General features: G+C 37.5%; 1 protein-coding gene across 3 annotated transcripts; it reads left to right on the top strand.

Moving 5' to 3' along the window:
• The first annotated feature begins 220 nt into the window (after positions 1–220).
• toy (paired box 6 protein twin of eyeless) lies at positions 221–14,470 on the top strand. Of its 3 annotated transcripts, none has more exons than XM_089262853.1 (9): positions 221–606; positions 1,452–1,632; positions 6,133–6,364; positions 9,589–9,762; positions 9,832–9,902; positions 12,273–12,566; positions 13,251–13,402; positions 13,710–13,918; positions 14,219–14,470. In XM_089262853.1, exons 1-9 carry the CDS (start codon positions 341–343, stop codon positions 14,311–14,313), a joined length of 1,674 nt encoding a protein of 557 aa, XP_089118979.1. In that variant the 5' UTR covers positions 221–340; the 3' UTR covers positions 14,314–14,470. The 3 variants fall into 3 exon arrangements, with proteins under 3 accessions (XP_089118979.1, XP_089118980.1, XP_089118978.1); XM_089262852.1 differs by having other exon boundaries at positions 222–606; positions 9,832–9,914; XM_089262854.1 differs by lacking the exon at positions 12,273–12,566 and having other exon boundaries at positions 9,832–9,914.
• The last annotated feature ends 3,971 nt before the right edge of the window (positions 14,471–18,441 follow it).

Here is an 18,441-nt window from a genome sequence, read left to right as displayed (position 1 = left end):
TCAGAAAAATTATAACAAACCCGCCGACAAATCGAAATACAACTGTTGTGAATATGTAATATAGATAAAAGAGTGAAGTATATGAGTCAAATATATGTGTGTGGGTAGAAGTTCAAAATTCGACAACGAAATTAATGCATTCAGGTTCGAAGTCAGTTAATAATTATATGTACATGTATACAGTCACACATCAAGTATATATAAATATCAAGTAAAAATAATCAAGTACGCTGAGTGCTTTTACCGGAATCACACATAAATCGGTGCAACGGTAATCTTACAAAGCCTTTCAAGTCCCTTGCACTTGGTTAATACATAAAATAACTGTGTAATAATAAAAATGATGTTGACTACGGAACATATTATGCACGGACATCATCCGCATTCATCGGTCGGCGTCGGTGTGGGCCAAAGTGCACTATTTGGCTGCTCGACAGCTGGTCACAGCGGCATCAATCAGCTGGGCGGCGTTTACGTCAATGGCAGACCCTTGCCCGATTCCACACGCCAAAAAATTGTCGAGCTGGCTCATTCCGGTGCACGTCCATGTGATATATCTCGAATACTCCAAGTATCCAACGGATGCGTTAGCAAAATCTTGGGCAGGTGAGAGATTCGCGCAGTAACGAGAGAGTAGCCGATCATGTCTCTTTAGAACCACATACAAATAAAAACAGTTCTTCACTGCTCGTCCTAACTTCATTTTATATCCAATAGTTTTTTATTAATCGGCAAAACATAATATCCATGTAAGGCTGAAGCTAGCATCCTTATGATCCTTGCGAAACTTGATATTATTTTAAAAGAAAAGATACTCCTTTAGTTTGGCTTAATCGATTGGCAGATACCCCGAAACCTTGCGGCGGTCCTCTTATCAGTTATATTTATATGTTATGGCGGTCTGAAAGTTTTATGGAATGGTCCATCTACAACAAAAGTAAGCCCACATTGCAGCCGACGCGCATGCGTGTGCTTCTGTTTTGTCTTTTATGTGTTCGAGCAGTCTCGACTAGAGCTTTCTTGTTTGTTTTAGATACAAGGATGTTGTCAGATACAAGAACTAACTGTTCATATAAAAAGTATGTTTGAAACAAACAAAAAAATTAGATTTGGTCAAGAGTTAAGCCAGAGTCCACACAAAGTGAATCTGCTCCACGGCTTACTCCATTCTACTGTCCCATGCCGAAGAGACAAATGCGGGTTTAGATAACTGACAGCTCGAATAAAATTCACTCGAACCCGCGGTTTTAATAATTGAGAGTATGTGCTAGTTTTAATAAGTAATAGAACCTTCGCACTTTTTTAGTCGTTGACTCTACAACTTTTCGTTATTCAAATGTATCTGAAAATTGTTGAAAGAGAACAAACAATAATAGAGATGAAATGCTAGAGTATGATAATCATAACATGTAATTATAACTCTCTTTCTCCCTGTGATATTCCAATTATAGATATTATGAAACGGGATCAATTAAGCCTCGAGCTATAGGCGGGTCAAAGCCCCGAGTAGCCACAACGCCCGTCGTACAAAAAATTGCAGATTACAAAAGAGAGTGTCCAAGTATATTTGCATGGGAAATTCGGGACCGGCTACTCTCGGAGCAAGTATGCAATAGTGATAATATTCCAAGCGTAAGTACATTTCTGCATATACTCTATACACATAGCTTTATGCCTTGTCCGTCTGATCTACAATTACATATACAACGACTCTCGTTGTTTCGAAATTCAAGAGACTCTTAAATACTTCGAATTATCGCATGTTTGAATTATTAAATGGTTCGAAATATTGAGAGAACATAAGAAACTTTTAATTATCAAATGCTTTTATTTAACTGTAAATATTTACATATTCGTAATGTATGTTCAAATTAATTATTCCTTAAAGAAAACTCTGTTATACGCGACTTTTTCAAAGGGCATCCTGCTGTTCAGACTTTTCAAACATTTTTTTAAGGAGAAAAGCAGTTTAATCAGTTTTTTATGAGTGGAACTTAAATTCTTTTGCAACATCGCTTTCTTTTTCATCTCATATTTTTATACCCTGATCCCATTGAAAAGGATATAATGGTTTTGTGACAAGTATGCAACAGGCAGAAGGAATCATCGCAGACCCCATAAAGTATATATATTCTTGCTCAGGACGACGAGCTGAGTCGATATAGCCCTGTCCATCTGCCCGTCCGTCCGTCCGTCCGTATAATCGCCTAGATCTCAGAAGTCGTAAGAGCTAGAGAGCTGAAATTTGGCATTCATACTCGTGTATACCATAAACAGTACAAGTTTATATTTTTTTCGATAACTCATTCGATATTTTTTTATCGAGGATAAGCGAAACCGGTCCGTCTGTCTGTCCCTATGTATGAGCGCGAAGATATAAGAGCTAGAGACTTCAATTTTTTTAGAATGTCCCTATATACCGCGCGGGTATCGAGTTTATCACTAAAAAACGATAACTCATTCCGTTATTTTGATCGATAATAAAACTTCATCGAAAATCAGTTATAAAATTATATCCTCTACATCTTTAAAGCTAGATTCTCCAATTAAAAAAAAAAAAATATTAAGATGCATTTTATACAATTTCGATTTTTGTTAATTCATACCACCCCCTCACCCTCATATTTGTAAAAGTCGTATTTTAAATACTTGTGCTTCGGAATATACACACATTTGAACATTATGATAACGTTCTGAAAATTTCATTAAGTTTGTACCTCTAAAAATTAAGTTATTCAACAAATAAATTCTCATAAAATTGCCAACACTGCAGCGCAGCCCAAGCGTAGTCGCCCGTGTAAGTAAGTATGGATTGGGCCGTCATGGCAAATGTTGCCATAATTACGAACTGCCAGAAAAATATATTAGTCTTATAAGTTGCAGCGATAAATATGCAACTTCTTCAGACTGTCAATTAGATAACAATTAGATATTTAATATTTATGAACTATTTATTTTTTTGCTTTTTTTAAGCCTGTTTTTTAGAATTTTTTTTCAAAATCTGGCATTGCTGGTGTGGATGCATGTGTGCTTTAAAGAAGTGCAGAGTGATTAGAATATCAGATTGAAGGATTCAGGGTATCTCCTGGTCGAGCACTCTCGACTAAGAACTCCTTACTTGTTTTCTTTTTTTTTTTGTGTCCTTCTATTTCATTTTATTTCCTAGTTCCTTAATACAATTCCCAACCTTTAGAACGTCAAACAATAGATAGTAACAATTTAGAATACTAATCCTAATACCAAATTTTGCTGACCCAAATAGGGCGGATACATTATCCAAGAAAATAGATAGGCAGAAAGATAGAGGCAGAAGCAGACAGAAAAAAGGAGCGAGGGTCGGACCACAGTGCGTGCTATGAAGATTGAAAAGTAGAGCCGGGGTGCACAATGGATTAAAGTAATTTTACAACAATCACTGCAGAACGTTTCTAAATGGATTAAGAATTGGGCCAGATCTACTTTTGCTCAACCAAATAAACATAAGAGTCGACCGCAGATTAAAATGAGAATAATACAAAATAGATATGCAGAATATATCAGAATCTATATTGTATAGTCTTCGATATGATATATATATATGGTAAATTTAAAGATTTTTCACGTTCTAATTACTACTTACCGTTGTTAATGGGGGATATGCACAACCACCCGCATGGGATGCAGTGCGGGTCACTGAGGGAATTTAGTTTTCAACGAAACGTTTTTTTAACCCATTGAAATCAGGGTGAAATCAGGGTATAAAAGTTCTGTGAAAATGTACATAACTTTTCCGTCTGTCCGTATAAAGCTTTTTCAGCTTTTGGATACCACGTCCCCTTCGCTAGCACTTCGTATATTAAATAGTAGTGACTTGTGCTTCGGAATGTTTACACACTTAAATGTCATTACATTCTGAAAGTTTAATGAAGATAGTTCCACTACAAGAGAAACAAGTAATAGTGGTCTAGTCGAGACTCCTCGATTAAAAAATACTCTGAATCCTGCAAAGAAAAGACATTCTAATCATACTGAACTTCTTTTATACACATACACACTATATATTTATGAAGCTTTATTCAGATCGTGATCATATACTTATGAAATTTATATATACAGTAAATCTGAAGTATCCAGCTCTATTAATGTTCAAATTATGCTTAAAAACGAAATATATTATATATATATTAGGTTAGCTCTTTTGTTAAAATAGAGGATTTTAATATTTTATTAGGCTCTCGCTCTCTGTTAGCAAGGGCATTGGAGTTTAATGCATCTCTCGTCTTCGTGTTAGCGATTTGCGTTGAGCTATTCGAATGGCGGTCATTAAAGCGCGTCGTTTCGGGAGTGATACGATTAACCCTCGCAGAAGAAGAATTAGAAGGAGACAAATAAATGAAAGTCTTCAGTTTCACATACACATGTGATCATGCACACTGATAGCATACTCTGTTGATGGTTCGAGCGAGTTCGACCTACATCCATTATTATTATAGAATATATATATTTATATTATTATAGAATATATATATCATTATACTGATATATCATTGTACTGAGAATCTGATGGCTAAAGGTGACGTGCGGCCATATTAGCTTCGGGCTACATTTTTTGAGTCCCTTCTTTGGGCTCTAAGCTTTTCTACTAGCTCATACAAAGGTTTTCATATTAAAGGAGACTGACACAAGTAAGAATTACGAATGCCGAAATTTATAACCATGAACGAGGCGATTTCAGAACATATTAGAGTTCCTTTAATTTAAGGAAATAAAATAATCGATTGAAATAAACTGTTTGTAGTCAGTTCTGTAATAGGCACACTTACCTGCATATGTATGCGTAAATGCTTACGAAGCAAAATTGTATTTTAATAGATGTCCTCCCAACCTCTCCATGATTGTAATTGGTTATGTATTATATTTATTTATTTATTGATTTATTTATTTGTTACAAATAATTAATTCTAAATAACAAAGTTTAAAGCTAGAGCAACAAGGGCCTTCAGGCAATATACATATACATATATCAATTGTCTACATATGTTATACATACTTTTTATATTTTATACACATACACATACAAATATGAATATTTGAGGGCGGATAAGGCAGGGGAAGAGAGCCAGTGCTGCAGTTTTGTATGCCTGTCATTAATCGGAACATGGTTAGCCGCACTTTGGTCCTTTTTAAGTGTCGCCACGTGTCTGGAGCATTTGGAGTCGGCATTTCTTTGCATTTGAGTGCTTATGCCTCTCGTTGACATTGCTGGCGGTTATACAATGAATTTCACGACTTTTTGTGTTTGTCACATAAAGAGATCAAAAGACATCAAAGGTTTGCTCTTTATAATGCCAATATTTAAGCTAAGCTAGCGTTATGGGGGTCCAAGGCTCTAGACTCTATGGATTCAACGATACTCTGACACAAGACCACCTTTTCAGATCTTGCCTCTTCATTAAAGATAAACATAAAATATTTTTGTTGATTTTGTAACTTTACTATCATCTGTAGTGAAAACCAAACGTGCGATTCAACTTAAGTTTGCTCAATTTGCCACGCCCATATATATAATTTGTAGTCCACTCATAGAGAAGTTACTCATCTTCATTTCTTTCCGACGGCATTTGAATTGGATGGAATGAAAACAACAAATACATTATATACGGTCTATTTCAGTATGTTCAGTAAATAGGTTTAAATGCATCAGCTGCCGTGATCCTTGTTGCGAGAAAGGTCCTTAGGCGAATACATATGCATATACGTATTCATACATACGCCTACACATATACATACATATATGTATACATGCATGCGTAGAACGTAACAAACTGCTATTTCCATGTGTGTGTGTATAAGTCGTATTTGTAAAAATGGTTTAACATGCGTATACAATGTACACTGCTGCTATCCCGCTCTCACACAGCTGCGTCTGATTGGCTGTAACTCATAGCCAATGGCAGCGTCTGGCATTGCAATCTAGTATGTCGGGGGTAGGAAATGACGCTACATGCCACTACACTTAAGCAAATGACGAGCACGCATATACAGAAAAGTACACACACACGTGCAAACACGCACTCAGCGGAATTACTTTTTACATGGATTTCTAATTTAAGCGAAGTATGTCCCTTTTTGCTATTTTGCCTTTAATTGCAGGTTTCATCTATTAATCGGGTGCTGCGTAATTTGGCCTCGCAGAAGGAGCAGCAGGCACAACAACAAAACGAATCTGTCTATGAAAAGCTAAGAATGTTCAATGGACAATCAGGCGGCTGGGCATGGTATCCGGGAAATACAACGACGGCGCACTTAACATTGCCCCCAACGCCTACAGCAGTACCAACGAATCTCTCAAGTCAGATAACCAGAGATGAGATTCAAAAGCGAGGTAAACTACATTGTAAATTGTACACCATTTTTGGATTCTAAGGTACACAGCCAAAAGACATGGATACCATGGCCCAAACTGCAGAAAATCAAGGAAGAGAGTAGGAGATATGCTGAAGCCTGTAAAGATCTGATACTACAATCTTTCAATGATACTTTTGTTCATCAAACTTTCAGAACATGATAAAAGTATTCAAATGTATATACATATCTGTCAAAACACAAGTTAAAGTCCAATTTGGAGCTGCGTCAGTTTAACCGCATCAGAATCGATAAAAACAGATTGAAAATGGGAAATCAGGGTATAATGGTTTTGTGAAAATGCATGTAACAGGCAGAAGGAGGCGTGGTAGACCCCGCACCTATATCCACCCCCTCACCCTCATGTTTGAAAAAGGCGTATTTCAAGTACTAGAGACTTGTGCTTCGGAATGTACACACATTTAAACATTATGATTACGTTCTGAAAGTTTCATTAAGATTGTAAATTATTCAACAAAAAATTCTCATAATATTGCCAACAATGCAGCGCAACCCAAGGGCAATCGCTGGCTACTGCGCAGCTAGCAAAGCGCGTTCTAATACGTGCGTGTGTATGTATGTGTGCCTAAAAGGAGTGCAGAGTGCTTAGAATATCAGATTGTAGAGTTCAGGGTATATCCTAGTCGAGCAGTCTCGACTAGAGTCTTTTTTTTACTTGTTTTATTTTAACAAATAGTGAATTAGCCATTGATTAGCTCTATATTGTATGCTAATTATGATTTTAGGCAAGAGTTCGTTTTCAAAACATTTACAAACAAGTTAAAAAACTGTAGTCTAGGCTGCTCGACTACGAGATCCCCTGAACCCTTCGAACAACTGATATCTCAATAATTATTCGCACATGCAGACACATACTCACTCACACGAATAAACACGCATTGGCCGCAGAGTATGTTGAGGGTAAATACAGTACATGTGAATCTACATTTAAAATTTTGCTAGTTCTAAAAATAATATATAATGTATTTAATGTTTTAATTGATGAAAAAATAACGGGACAAGTTTACAATACACGGGCCTAGGAAAAAATTTCAAGTCTCTAGCTCTTATATCTTTTGGGATCGACGCGTTCAAGCATACGGTCAGGCAGACAGACAATCGACTAAATCTCGTCGGCCTATTCTTGACCAATATATATACTTTGTGGGGTCTGGCTCGCCTCTTTCTGCCTGTTACATACATTTAACACAACCATTATACCCTGATTTCCCACATTCGATGGGTTGAGGGTATAAAAACCAAGAGGCTCGCACGTTACAAAAAACGTAAGTCGCTTTTTAAGTTAACACTTAAACCTCATGTATTATACTATACCACTGACCAGAGAACACATGTCTAGTCTATGTGTTCTCTGGTCAGTGACTATACGCAGTAAGAGTTTATCATATTTTTTCGATAACTTATCCGATTTCTTTAATCGAGAATGATCGATAAATTTATTTTCTTTTTTATTTCAGCCCAATAAAAATACAATTATTTACTGCGTATATATGTATATAAATACGAAGTTTTTGTAATTTACAGACTTTGGACACCACGGCCCCTTCGTCCTCAATTTGTAAAAAAACTTATTTCAAGTACTAGAGACTTGTGCTTTGGAATGTACACACATTTGTGTATTATGATCACGCTCTGAAAGTTTAATTAATAATTGTACGTCTAGAAATTAAATTATTCAACAAATAAATTCTCATAATATTGCCCACACTGCAGCGCAGCCCAAGCGCAGTCGCTGCTTACTGCGCAGTTAGCAGAGCTCGTTTGTAGACGTGCTTCTGTATGTATGTGTATGTGCACAAATGAAGTATAGAATGATTAGAATATCAGATTGAAAGGTTCAGCGTACCTCCGATGACTCACAAAATCGATAACAACTCCTGATATTTTACTATCGATTAAAATCCTTATCGAAACCTAGTTATTGAATTATATCTTCTACACCTTTAGAGTTAGAGCTTCCAAATTTTAGATGTAGACTTGTGTATATATAATTTCGATTTTTTATATAATTTCTATTTTCGTTACAATTTACCCCCACCTCTAAATTCACCCCCTCACCCTCACCTTTGTAAAAGGCGTATTTCAAGTACTAGAGACTTCGGTATACACATACATTTAAACATTATGATTACGTTCTGAAAGTTTCATTACGATCATACGTCTAGAAATTTAATTATTCAACAAAAAAATTCTCATAATATTGCCCACACTGCAGCGCATAATATTGCTGTTTTGAACATATGAAGACATACATACATATGTATGTATATATGTATAGGCATTGGTACAAAACTTACAAAATGATGTTAAATCGATATTAAATACATTTAGAGCTTCATAACAAGCTTTGTCCAACGGGGTTTAGTAGATCTATACTCATTTCATTTACAGCACCGGACAGAGCTTACGAGAGAATTGTCGTCAAGCATCGATGAGTTAGGGAGTCCGAGTTACTTGAAATGACGTATGGGCAATTAGAAATCATCGAGATGGGAAGGGAAGAGAAAGCCACCCCTAAGACATTCGGATCTCGGAACATTTGGTAGATTGAAAACATTTTGTCACAGATGATCAAACACACCGGGGCAAACAAAAATAGTTAATTTGTTGGTCATTTGTTATTTGCCATTAAATCTAATTGAGGAGCGTAATTCAGTCCATGAAGGATTTGTTGTTCGCCTTTCAATTGTTTTTGTTTATTCTCCGATCAATAAATAAGGCTGACATATGTCCCTTTACCCAATGTAAGTAGCAATGTCAAACGCAAAGCCAAACCCAAACCCAGCCCCAGCCCCAGCCTCAGCCTCAGCCAAAGCAACATTTTTGAAGGGAAACTACGTATGCCATGAGTAGAGGTCTTTATTGTGTTTTGTTGGTAATTGACAAATGTGCTGCAAAGATAAGCAAAAGCAATCAACGAAATGATTTTGCAAATGCCACAGGATTTGCATCTTCGTGACCTGAAGTAGCCGAATATGCGCATTCAGAATGGAAATTCAGGGTATATATGATTTCTCAAAATCTCTCTCAGGGTATATATGATTTCCCAAAATCTCTCTCGTCATTTGATACGACCTTACATATGGTCTGTAAGAGGTGCAACGGAAATACGTACCTATGACGTCCCCGTCATAGATTTCGTCGTCATATAATAATTATTGATTGCTACCTCGTGCATTTCAGAGTTATATCCAGGCGATCTGTCCCACCCGAACTCACATGAGAGCACATCGGACGGCAACTCCGATCACAATTCATCCGGCGATGAAGATTCCCAAATGCGCCTGCGACTGAAGCGCAAATTGCAGCGCAATCGAACTTCCTTCACCAACGATCAAATTGACAGCTTGGAGAAAGGTAAGGCATTCAATATCCATACACGTACTTCGACTAATATATTCCAAAAATATAAATATTCCGCAATAGAATTTGAACGGACGCATTATCCGGATGTATTCGCGCGGGAGAGGCTTGCGGAAAAAATTGGTTTGCCAGAGGCACGTATTCAGGTTTGTCTTTCCGTTTTGTTTAATTCTTTTCATTTAAGCTGCGTTTTGACTACGTTCTTAGTTCTTCAGTTCTTTCTTTTGTCGTTTTATTCATATCTTTATAGATTCAATTTTAAAGTGCATTTGGCTTATTTATTTCGGCCCTTTATTCTTACATTTAATCTATCCTCAAATGTCCCTCCCCTCATCCCCGTCGCAAAAGCTTACAGGCAGGATAGCTCCATAGTCTGAAATCTCGAGTAACAACATTAAGAAGGGGACTACAAGGTTGTGTTGTGTTTTAGATAAACGATTGTCCGAAATGATCGCCCATGGATTTTCACCACGAGCGACGAACGACGAGCCATCAAAGGGAAGGAAAGCGAACCCTCAACTCGATTCATTTGACTCACTCGATGCACCCTTCAAATTAATTGTTATTAATGTTTATATGTATGTATATATATATATACATACATATATATATATATATATATATTCGCCTCTCGCGATATTATTATTATTTGTGTAACTTAATAAAAACAATTTGACTGTGAAAGCACTCGAGAATACTTGTGATTCTATAAGCAAACTGCTTTCAAGTGTTTTTTCGAGCAGCACAAAAATCTGATGGGAGAGCCGCAACTCGCGCGAAAAATAATAAATGTCACGGCTAAAAATGCGAAGGCAAATATAAAAAATATATTTATATTGCCAACCCATGCCATGCACAGCTATAATTACACACGCAGTCTCAGTCAGATCCAGGGCTAGACCAGAGTCAGAGTCAGAGTCACCCCTTTTGTCGCCCAGCTCAGCCCGAAGGGTCTCGGTCGACGCACTCGACTGATGCGATAAGGCTTAAACTTCATTACATGTCAAAATTGGGTATGTTTGTATGTTATTGTACAGATACACCCTTGCATATGCGTAGAGAGTGAGAGAGGGTATTACGGTTCTGGTATCGATTGTGTGTCACAGTGAAGCCGAATGAAACTGTCTTGAGCCTCGTTCAAACTCCGCTTCATTGCTAAGCATATATCACTATATACGCTTTCTGAGATAGAAGAAGATCGATGCGCCTCCATCACACCTAACATAGATAGAGATATGCAATTGCATTTCCCTCAGAAGTAGAACCCAGAGAAGAAGTAGAACTCCGCTTAAATGGGATATAGAGAGATAGGGGAGTGAGTTGGACTTTGCTGTAATTGTATTGGCATCGCTCCATCAAATCGGTATAAATAACTGTACATATTAATATGAAAGGGTATTCGATCATCGGTACCAGCTGTTGTTTGCTGCCGGCTGTCTGCCTTCAGCATGCTGGATTTTCTTATTGTTGCACTAGGTAAATCGGAATGAAGCGAATTGCATTTTCAAGCATTTATAAATGTCACAACGCTATTTTATTATGTGAAAATTCAGAAGTCGAAACAAGTGCTGGCATAAAGCTTCGATGACCAAGTACTTTGCACTCTATTATGTTCCCCTCCACTGCGACAATAATTCAGCGATTCGATCTGTGCATACCCTAGCGAAAGGTTTTATCCCCTTATTCACGGGTGATTTCAACAAAGATGACGTTTCAGCTCTACAACTGACTAGCTGCGAAAATATGGTAATTTCCAACTACTCGCTCACAAATTAAAAAGTAAGAACGTTACAGTCGGGCGTTTCATCTCATAAGCAATTTAGTAGCTAAGTTTAGCTCTACTACTGTAGAAAGTTCAGCTTTTATTGATTTGCCACGCCCCTAATGGGCGTAGACATTTGTGGTCAGCTTATAGAACAAGCTAACGGTAACCTAGCTGCAAAATTAGGATGCTTACGTTCAAAAAATGACAAAATCACAGGGTATTTTTTATATGCCACGCCCCTAATAATTATTTGGGGAATCAATAGAGGAGGTTAGTGGTAACTTAACTATCCAAATTTGACGCTTCTTTAGGAAATATAAACTTTTGCGGTTTCCCACGCCCCCTTTGGGTGAAGATGAATCCATCATAGCTAGTTGGACTTAAGAGGTCAGCCTGCGTATATATACCAAAATTCTCTAGCATTGATAGTATAATTTTCCACGCCCTTAGTAGTCGGAGATATATAATTTTTCAACCCATCTTTAAAGAATGGAAGCATTAGCTCAGTATATCACGCGCATATCGAGTTTTTCTCTAAAAATTGATAGCTACTCCCGATATTTTATTATCGATTAAAAACCTTATCGAAAGCTAACTATAGACTTCTTGTGCTAATATCGCTGTCTTTCAAGCCTACCTCACACACTCGACTTCCCCTTCCCATTGCCCACTTTCAATTATTCCCCTGCAACTTGATTCAACAATAATTCAAGAAACTTATATTTCTCGCATAATTTAGGTTTGGTTCTCGAATCGACGCGCCAAGTGGCGACGTGAAGAGAAGCTGCGCACCCAACGGCACTCGGTGGACAATGTGGCTGGCGGAGCTGTGAACAACGGTCGCGCAAGTTCCAATAACCTCACCACTGGCAGCTCAGCGCCTCCCAATGGCACTGCGGCAAGCAGTTCGACGCCCAACCTTGGCAGCTCGGCCGTATCGGACGGGGCAACCGTGGCCTCCGCACATGCAACAGGCAATAGCAACAACAACAACAACAACAGCAGTCTAGCCGAAGCTTCCAGTGGGCCAACAGTAAATATTCAATATAAGTTCACATCTTAACCTATTGCCTCACTGATGAATATTCCCCTATGATCGACCATAGAGGAATCCTTTCTGTGGCTTGGCTTTCCATCTACAACTCAGCGTCCAGATTCGCACCTCCACTGTATACTTGAGGTGAAGCGCCTCATTGGTCATATTGCGCTCCTGGCTCTATTACTGATCACAAGCAACTTGAAAAAAACTGAAAAATACATGTTACATGTTAAGCTTCTTAAAAACAAGGAGCCATGCGAGCGAGTAAGCAAAAATAAGCTAGTCAATCAAAATGAGCTGGTGAACCAAAATGAGTTAGTGAATAACATTGAGCTAGTGAGTCAAAATGAGCCATATTGAAGAAACAAGCTCAGCGGCTCAGTTCCACTGCACTCCACTCCACTCAACTCCTGCTCAGAGGAGCAAAAGATTAATATTCGACCCTTTTATCGTATGCAATTGCTGCGAGTCTCACATCAGCGGACGGGAGCTTCCACTCCGCCTGATGAAACTCTTGTCTAGCAAGCTACTCGATCCCTCGCCCATTCTAGTCGGGTCCCGCTCACTCCCGACTAGAGTGTTAGAACACCCTCAGTTTTCTTTATTCCTCGTTCCTTATTCCACGTTTTTGGCTTCATCTCCCATTCTAACCTTAAAAAATTATATTCTCATTTGCAGATTCACGGCGGCGAGGCCAGCAGCAATGCCCACAGCAACTCCGACAGCCCACCTTTGCAAGCTGTAGCACCTCGTCTACCCTTAAACACCGGTTTCAACACAATGTACTCATCCATCCCGCAACCCATCGCAACTATGGCTGAGAACTACAAGTAATTCTAGCATTTTATTAAGATCTCTATTACGCATGCCCAGGAAGCCGGGGAAGAGAGCAACTCAAGCAAACTCACCTTTAGTGCATGCGGCTTCTTGGCTTTCATTTCATATTTTCATGTGGATATTATGGTTTTGCTTCATGGAGCGTGTGTGTGCATCGTTGGCAAGTTTCGTTGATGTGATAGAGACGTTAATTCTAGCATAGCCAAGGGACAGGCACTCCCTACTCATATTATAGAAATGTACATATATTGTTGAATTCGAAATCTGAAATGTGTTTCCTGTTTTCCGCACTTCTCACAGCTCGATGACATCGTCGTTAGGTTCGATGACGCCCACATGTTTGCAGCAAAGGGACAGCTATCCATATATGTTTCACGATCCTCTGTCCCTGGGATCTCCCTATGCAGCCCATCCTCGGAACCCCGCCTGTAATCCAGCGGCCGCCCATCAACAGCCACCACAGCATGGAGCTTATGGCAACGGCTCAGCTGTTGGCTCAGCCAATACAGGTATTATTCTATGTCTATATATTCAATGGGACTTCAAATGCACTAAATAGCACTTAAAGCTAACGAGGGGATTAGAAAGCTATTCGATTAGCTGCAGAGGGCTTAGTCGTAAGTCCGACCTCGATCAATGTGAACGACTCAGATTGAATGCTTACTTTCGTTTAACCGCATCTGAATCGGAATTTATTTATATATTTGATACATTTAGTATGTCTGTTAAAATAGGTGATATGGTATGATATAGCACCACTTTAGCTATGCTCCCAGCCCACTCACCAATCGAACTCATTCCTCTTGCAGGTGTAATATCCGCTGGCGTTTCGGTTCCTGTGCAAATATCGACGCAGAATGTCTCCGACTTGGCAGGCGGCAATTACTGGCCGCGGCTTCAGTGATCTTCAATATTTAATTTGCAGAGTGAACTGCTGTCGAAAGCCGCAGCAGCGGCCGTTGTGGCCGTCGCACACGCTGTCGAGGAAACAGTTGGTAGTGCCAACGGCAACGGCAGCAAATCGTCAATGGATATCCCACCAATGCTATTGCCACAAATAGTACCAACAGTATCACCATCATCATTAGCATTAGCATCATCAGAAGCATCAACCACTACAGTATCTGCATCAGCATCGCCATCATCATTATATTTCAACTTGGCTGAAACACCGGCAATCAGTCAAAAGTTCACAGCACCTACAGCACCGTCCGTAATATCCCCTGTCCCTTCCGGTACAGCCACAACGTGTATTCAATCCACCCATTCAAGTAGTTCCCCTATCCTTCAACATTCTTTCCATCAGACGTCAATGTATGGTCATCTTCTCTTATAAGCGCCCAATCTAGGAAACCTGAATCTGAATCTGAAAATGCGAATCATTAAGTAAATAAACATAATATACATAATTTTGTTACATATAAATATTATAAATATTATTTAATTTAATTAATGCTCATATCATTGAAAGCAGATCATTATCGGATCGATAGTGGAGAAACATGTGAACCAAAGGAAATTCAATAGGGAGAGCATAAAAAAAGTCTTAATTTATATTCAATTTAATTACCAAATTATATATATGTGTATACATATATATAGTCGAAATACAAATGTAAATACCAATTAAATTAATCTAGTATTAACTAATTTCCTTGAAATGAATTTAAAAGTTGAAATGCACACCAAATTCGAATTATTTATTCTTTATTATACCCTGAACCCATTGAAAATGGGAAATCAGGGTATAATGGTTTTGTTAAAAGTATATAACAGACAGAAGGAGGCGGGGCAGACCCCACAAAGTATATATATTCTTGGTCAGAGTGACAAGCTGAATCTGTCCGTCTGTCTGTCCGTCCGTCCGTCCGTATGTATTAACGCGTCGATCTCCTACACCTTTAGAGCTAGAGCTTCCAAATTTTTAATGTAGACTCATGTGTATTTTATATAATTTCGATTTTTGTTATAATTTACCCCCACCTCTAAATTCACCCCCTCACCCTCACCTTTGTAAAAGGCGTACTAGAGACTTGTGCTTTGGAATGTACATACATTTGAACATTATGATTAAGTTCATTAAGATCGTACGTCTAAAAATTTAATTATTCAACAAATAAATTCGTATAATATTGCCCACACTGAAGCAAAGCCTAAGCGCTGTCGCCGCTTATTGCGCAGTTAGCAGACCGCGGGCTTATGCGTGAGTGTGGATGCATATGTATTTATGTGTTCGTGCATGAAAGGATAATTCGAATATCAGCTACGAGGGTTCAGGGTATCTCCTAGTCGAGCAATCTGGACTAGAGCCTTCTTACTTGTTTTTTAATTCACGTATTTCACATCCAAGGGTTCAATCAAGCTTTTAGCATGTTCTTTGTAGCAGATACTTTGCATATATTTAAAAAAGCTTTAGAATTAATTAGAGCAATTATTTTAAATAGTAATGTGAACCTTTCAAGTAATGCACAAAGTTATAAGCCATTTAAATCACTACATTAAATATTTATCGCAAAAAATATTTGAAAATTTTTTATATTTTTTATTTTAATGGCTTGAAACTTAAAACATTTGGTGGATAATTTCAAATTCAAACCTTTAAAAACTTGCAAATTTTAATTTGAATAAAAATTAGTCGTTTGGCTTTTTAACTGATCCTAATAATCGATCAATTTCTCGAAAATCAGAAGCGGAAAGCTTGATTGTCGAATGAAATCGGGTCGTGGAAGCGCACGTGAAAGCCGTCTAGCCATATATATTTAATTTCAGGAAAATAATGACGTTAACAATAGCCTGATTTCCGATTTTATCAGTAAAGGTTCATTGTCTGAATCTGAGAAAAATCTAATAAAATACATATATGTATATATATATAGAATGAATTTAGTTTTTGCAAACAATGAACAAGTCTTTGCTTTTATGACCATAAAAATAAAGAAGTGAAATCGAAAATAATTGCAACGAAACTTAAAAATCCGATTCAAATAATTAATAAACAATGCCAGCCTAAAGAATAGGACGTATGTTAATTAAAAACGATTATTATGATCTTTATGCATACACAAATATACATATATGTATATGTAATCAATCTATGGTTCGAATTTATATTTAAGAACAGTCGATGTAACAATTATAGTCTTAGTCACTTCATTTAAAAAAAGAACAAATAAAAATTAATATATATTAAGATATACGAATAAATGTGTGTATTTATATATGTATATGTATCGATTCATACTCCAGACATTTTAAATTATTTTCAATGGCGAATCGGATTTTAATGAAACAGACTGTCTCTGCCACAACGGAATCCTTTTTCCAGTTTTATACCTTTCTAGCAACAGATAAAGTTACCTAACATAGGTAGGTACCTAACATAAGTAGTTAATTTGCCTTCTAAAAAAAACAAGAACTTAATTAATTTTTATACTAATTCACGAAAGTGAAAAGGGTATATTGGTTTTGTGCATTTCCGTCATGCTATCCGTCCGTCTGTCTGTCTGTCCATATGGGCGCAATTTTTTTGGCGCTATTAAACCTAGAGACTCGAAACTGGAATATATACTCGAGTTTATCTTCAATTTATGAAGCGTTAGAAAAAAACAAATTTTTTTTAGCAAATCGAAAAATGAATTGAAGAGCTAGAAGCCTCAAATTTGAATTGTTCAGTTACTGGTATCCCCTCTATCAATGACCCAAACATAATTGTTGCGCCTCTTTAGGGGTGTGGTGTATCGAAAAATACCCTGTACTTTGCACATTTCTTTACAGTAAAAATTAGGTGCCTACGACCACTAGGGGCGTGGCAATCGGCATTTGTAGTAACAAATTGTGACATTTACATACATATATGCGTGTGCATCTACATATGTATGTATGTACATACATGAATAAGCTTAATAGACATTTTGAATTTAAAATAAAACAAGTAGGAAAGCTCTAGTCCAAAATGCTCGACCACGAGATCATCTGAACCCCTTACTGATTTTCGATAAGGTTTTTTATCGATTAAAAATTAATAACGGGTCAAGTTACCGATTTTTAGTGATAAACCCGTTATGCGCCCTATATATACGAACATTAAAAAAAAATGGAAGTCTCTAGCTCTTATATCTTTTGAAATCGGCGCGTTCATACATATGGACGGGCAGACAGGCAGACGGACAGAGCTATATATATACTTTGTGGGGTCTGCCACGCCTCCTTCTGCCTGTTACATACATTTCAACAAAACCATTATACCCTGATTTCCCATTTTCAATTGGTTCAGTGTATAACAACAGCGACTACGCCACATTTACTGATAAGTACAAAAACAATATGTATTCACGTTTACGTATTAATAAAATGTGCATGAATAATTGTTTTACACGAGAGCATGACCGAAAACTATCTTTGGTATTAAGCCTACTGAGAAAATTCTGAATGATAATGCAAAGAGACCTCCGAAATTAAAGAACTTTTAGGGATAACGCATTTTAAAAGTAGTCGTCAATTTTTTCAGTATTTTTAAGATTTATTCTTCTTAATTATATATCCCAAACCTTTATCTTCACTGTAGAAAAGGTCTTCGATCTTTGCGGTTTGAGTAGCTTTTATTGAATGAATCAAATATAAAAATCAAAAATCTCTTAAGCTAAAAGTACATAGATTTATTAGTATACATCTCTGCCGCTGAAGGCAGCAGAGAGAGAGAGAGAGCGCAGTATGTATTTATGTATATGCAAAGGGCATATACATTAAATCTCTATATGAGCCGTTGGGTTGTCAAGCGGTCAAATGCTGACACGGCTATATGATCCGATGCTGCGGAAGGCAACTGTGGACATACATATATGTAAATGTATGCAATTGGTATCCGTTGGCTTGCCAAGCGATCAATCGCTGATGCGGCTATTCCAATGCGTCTGGCATATGAGCGGCCCACTTGTGTGCATTTATGATTACTTGATCGCTTCTTGTATGTGTGTATATAGTGTACATCACTATGTGTCGGATTTACATATATATTATTACTATATGAGACATA

Source organism: Drosophila navojoa, chromosome 6 (assembly GCF_054131105.1).
Source record: "Drosophila navojoa isolate 15081-1374.11 chromosome 6, UAZ_NAV_1.0, whole genome shotgun sequence".
Lineage (NCBI taxonomy): Eukaryota > Metazoa > Arthropoda > Insecta > Diptera > Drosophilidae > Drosophila > Drosophila navojoa.
Note: the sequence above shows the minus strand (reverse complement) of the source record. Positions and strands in the feature narration are given on the sequence as shown.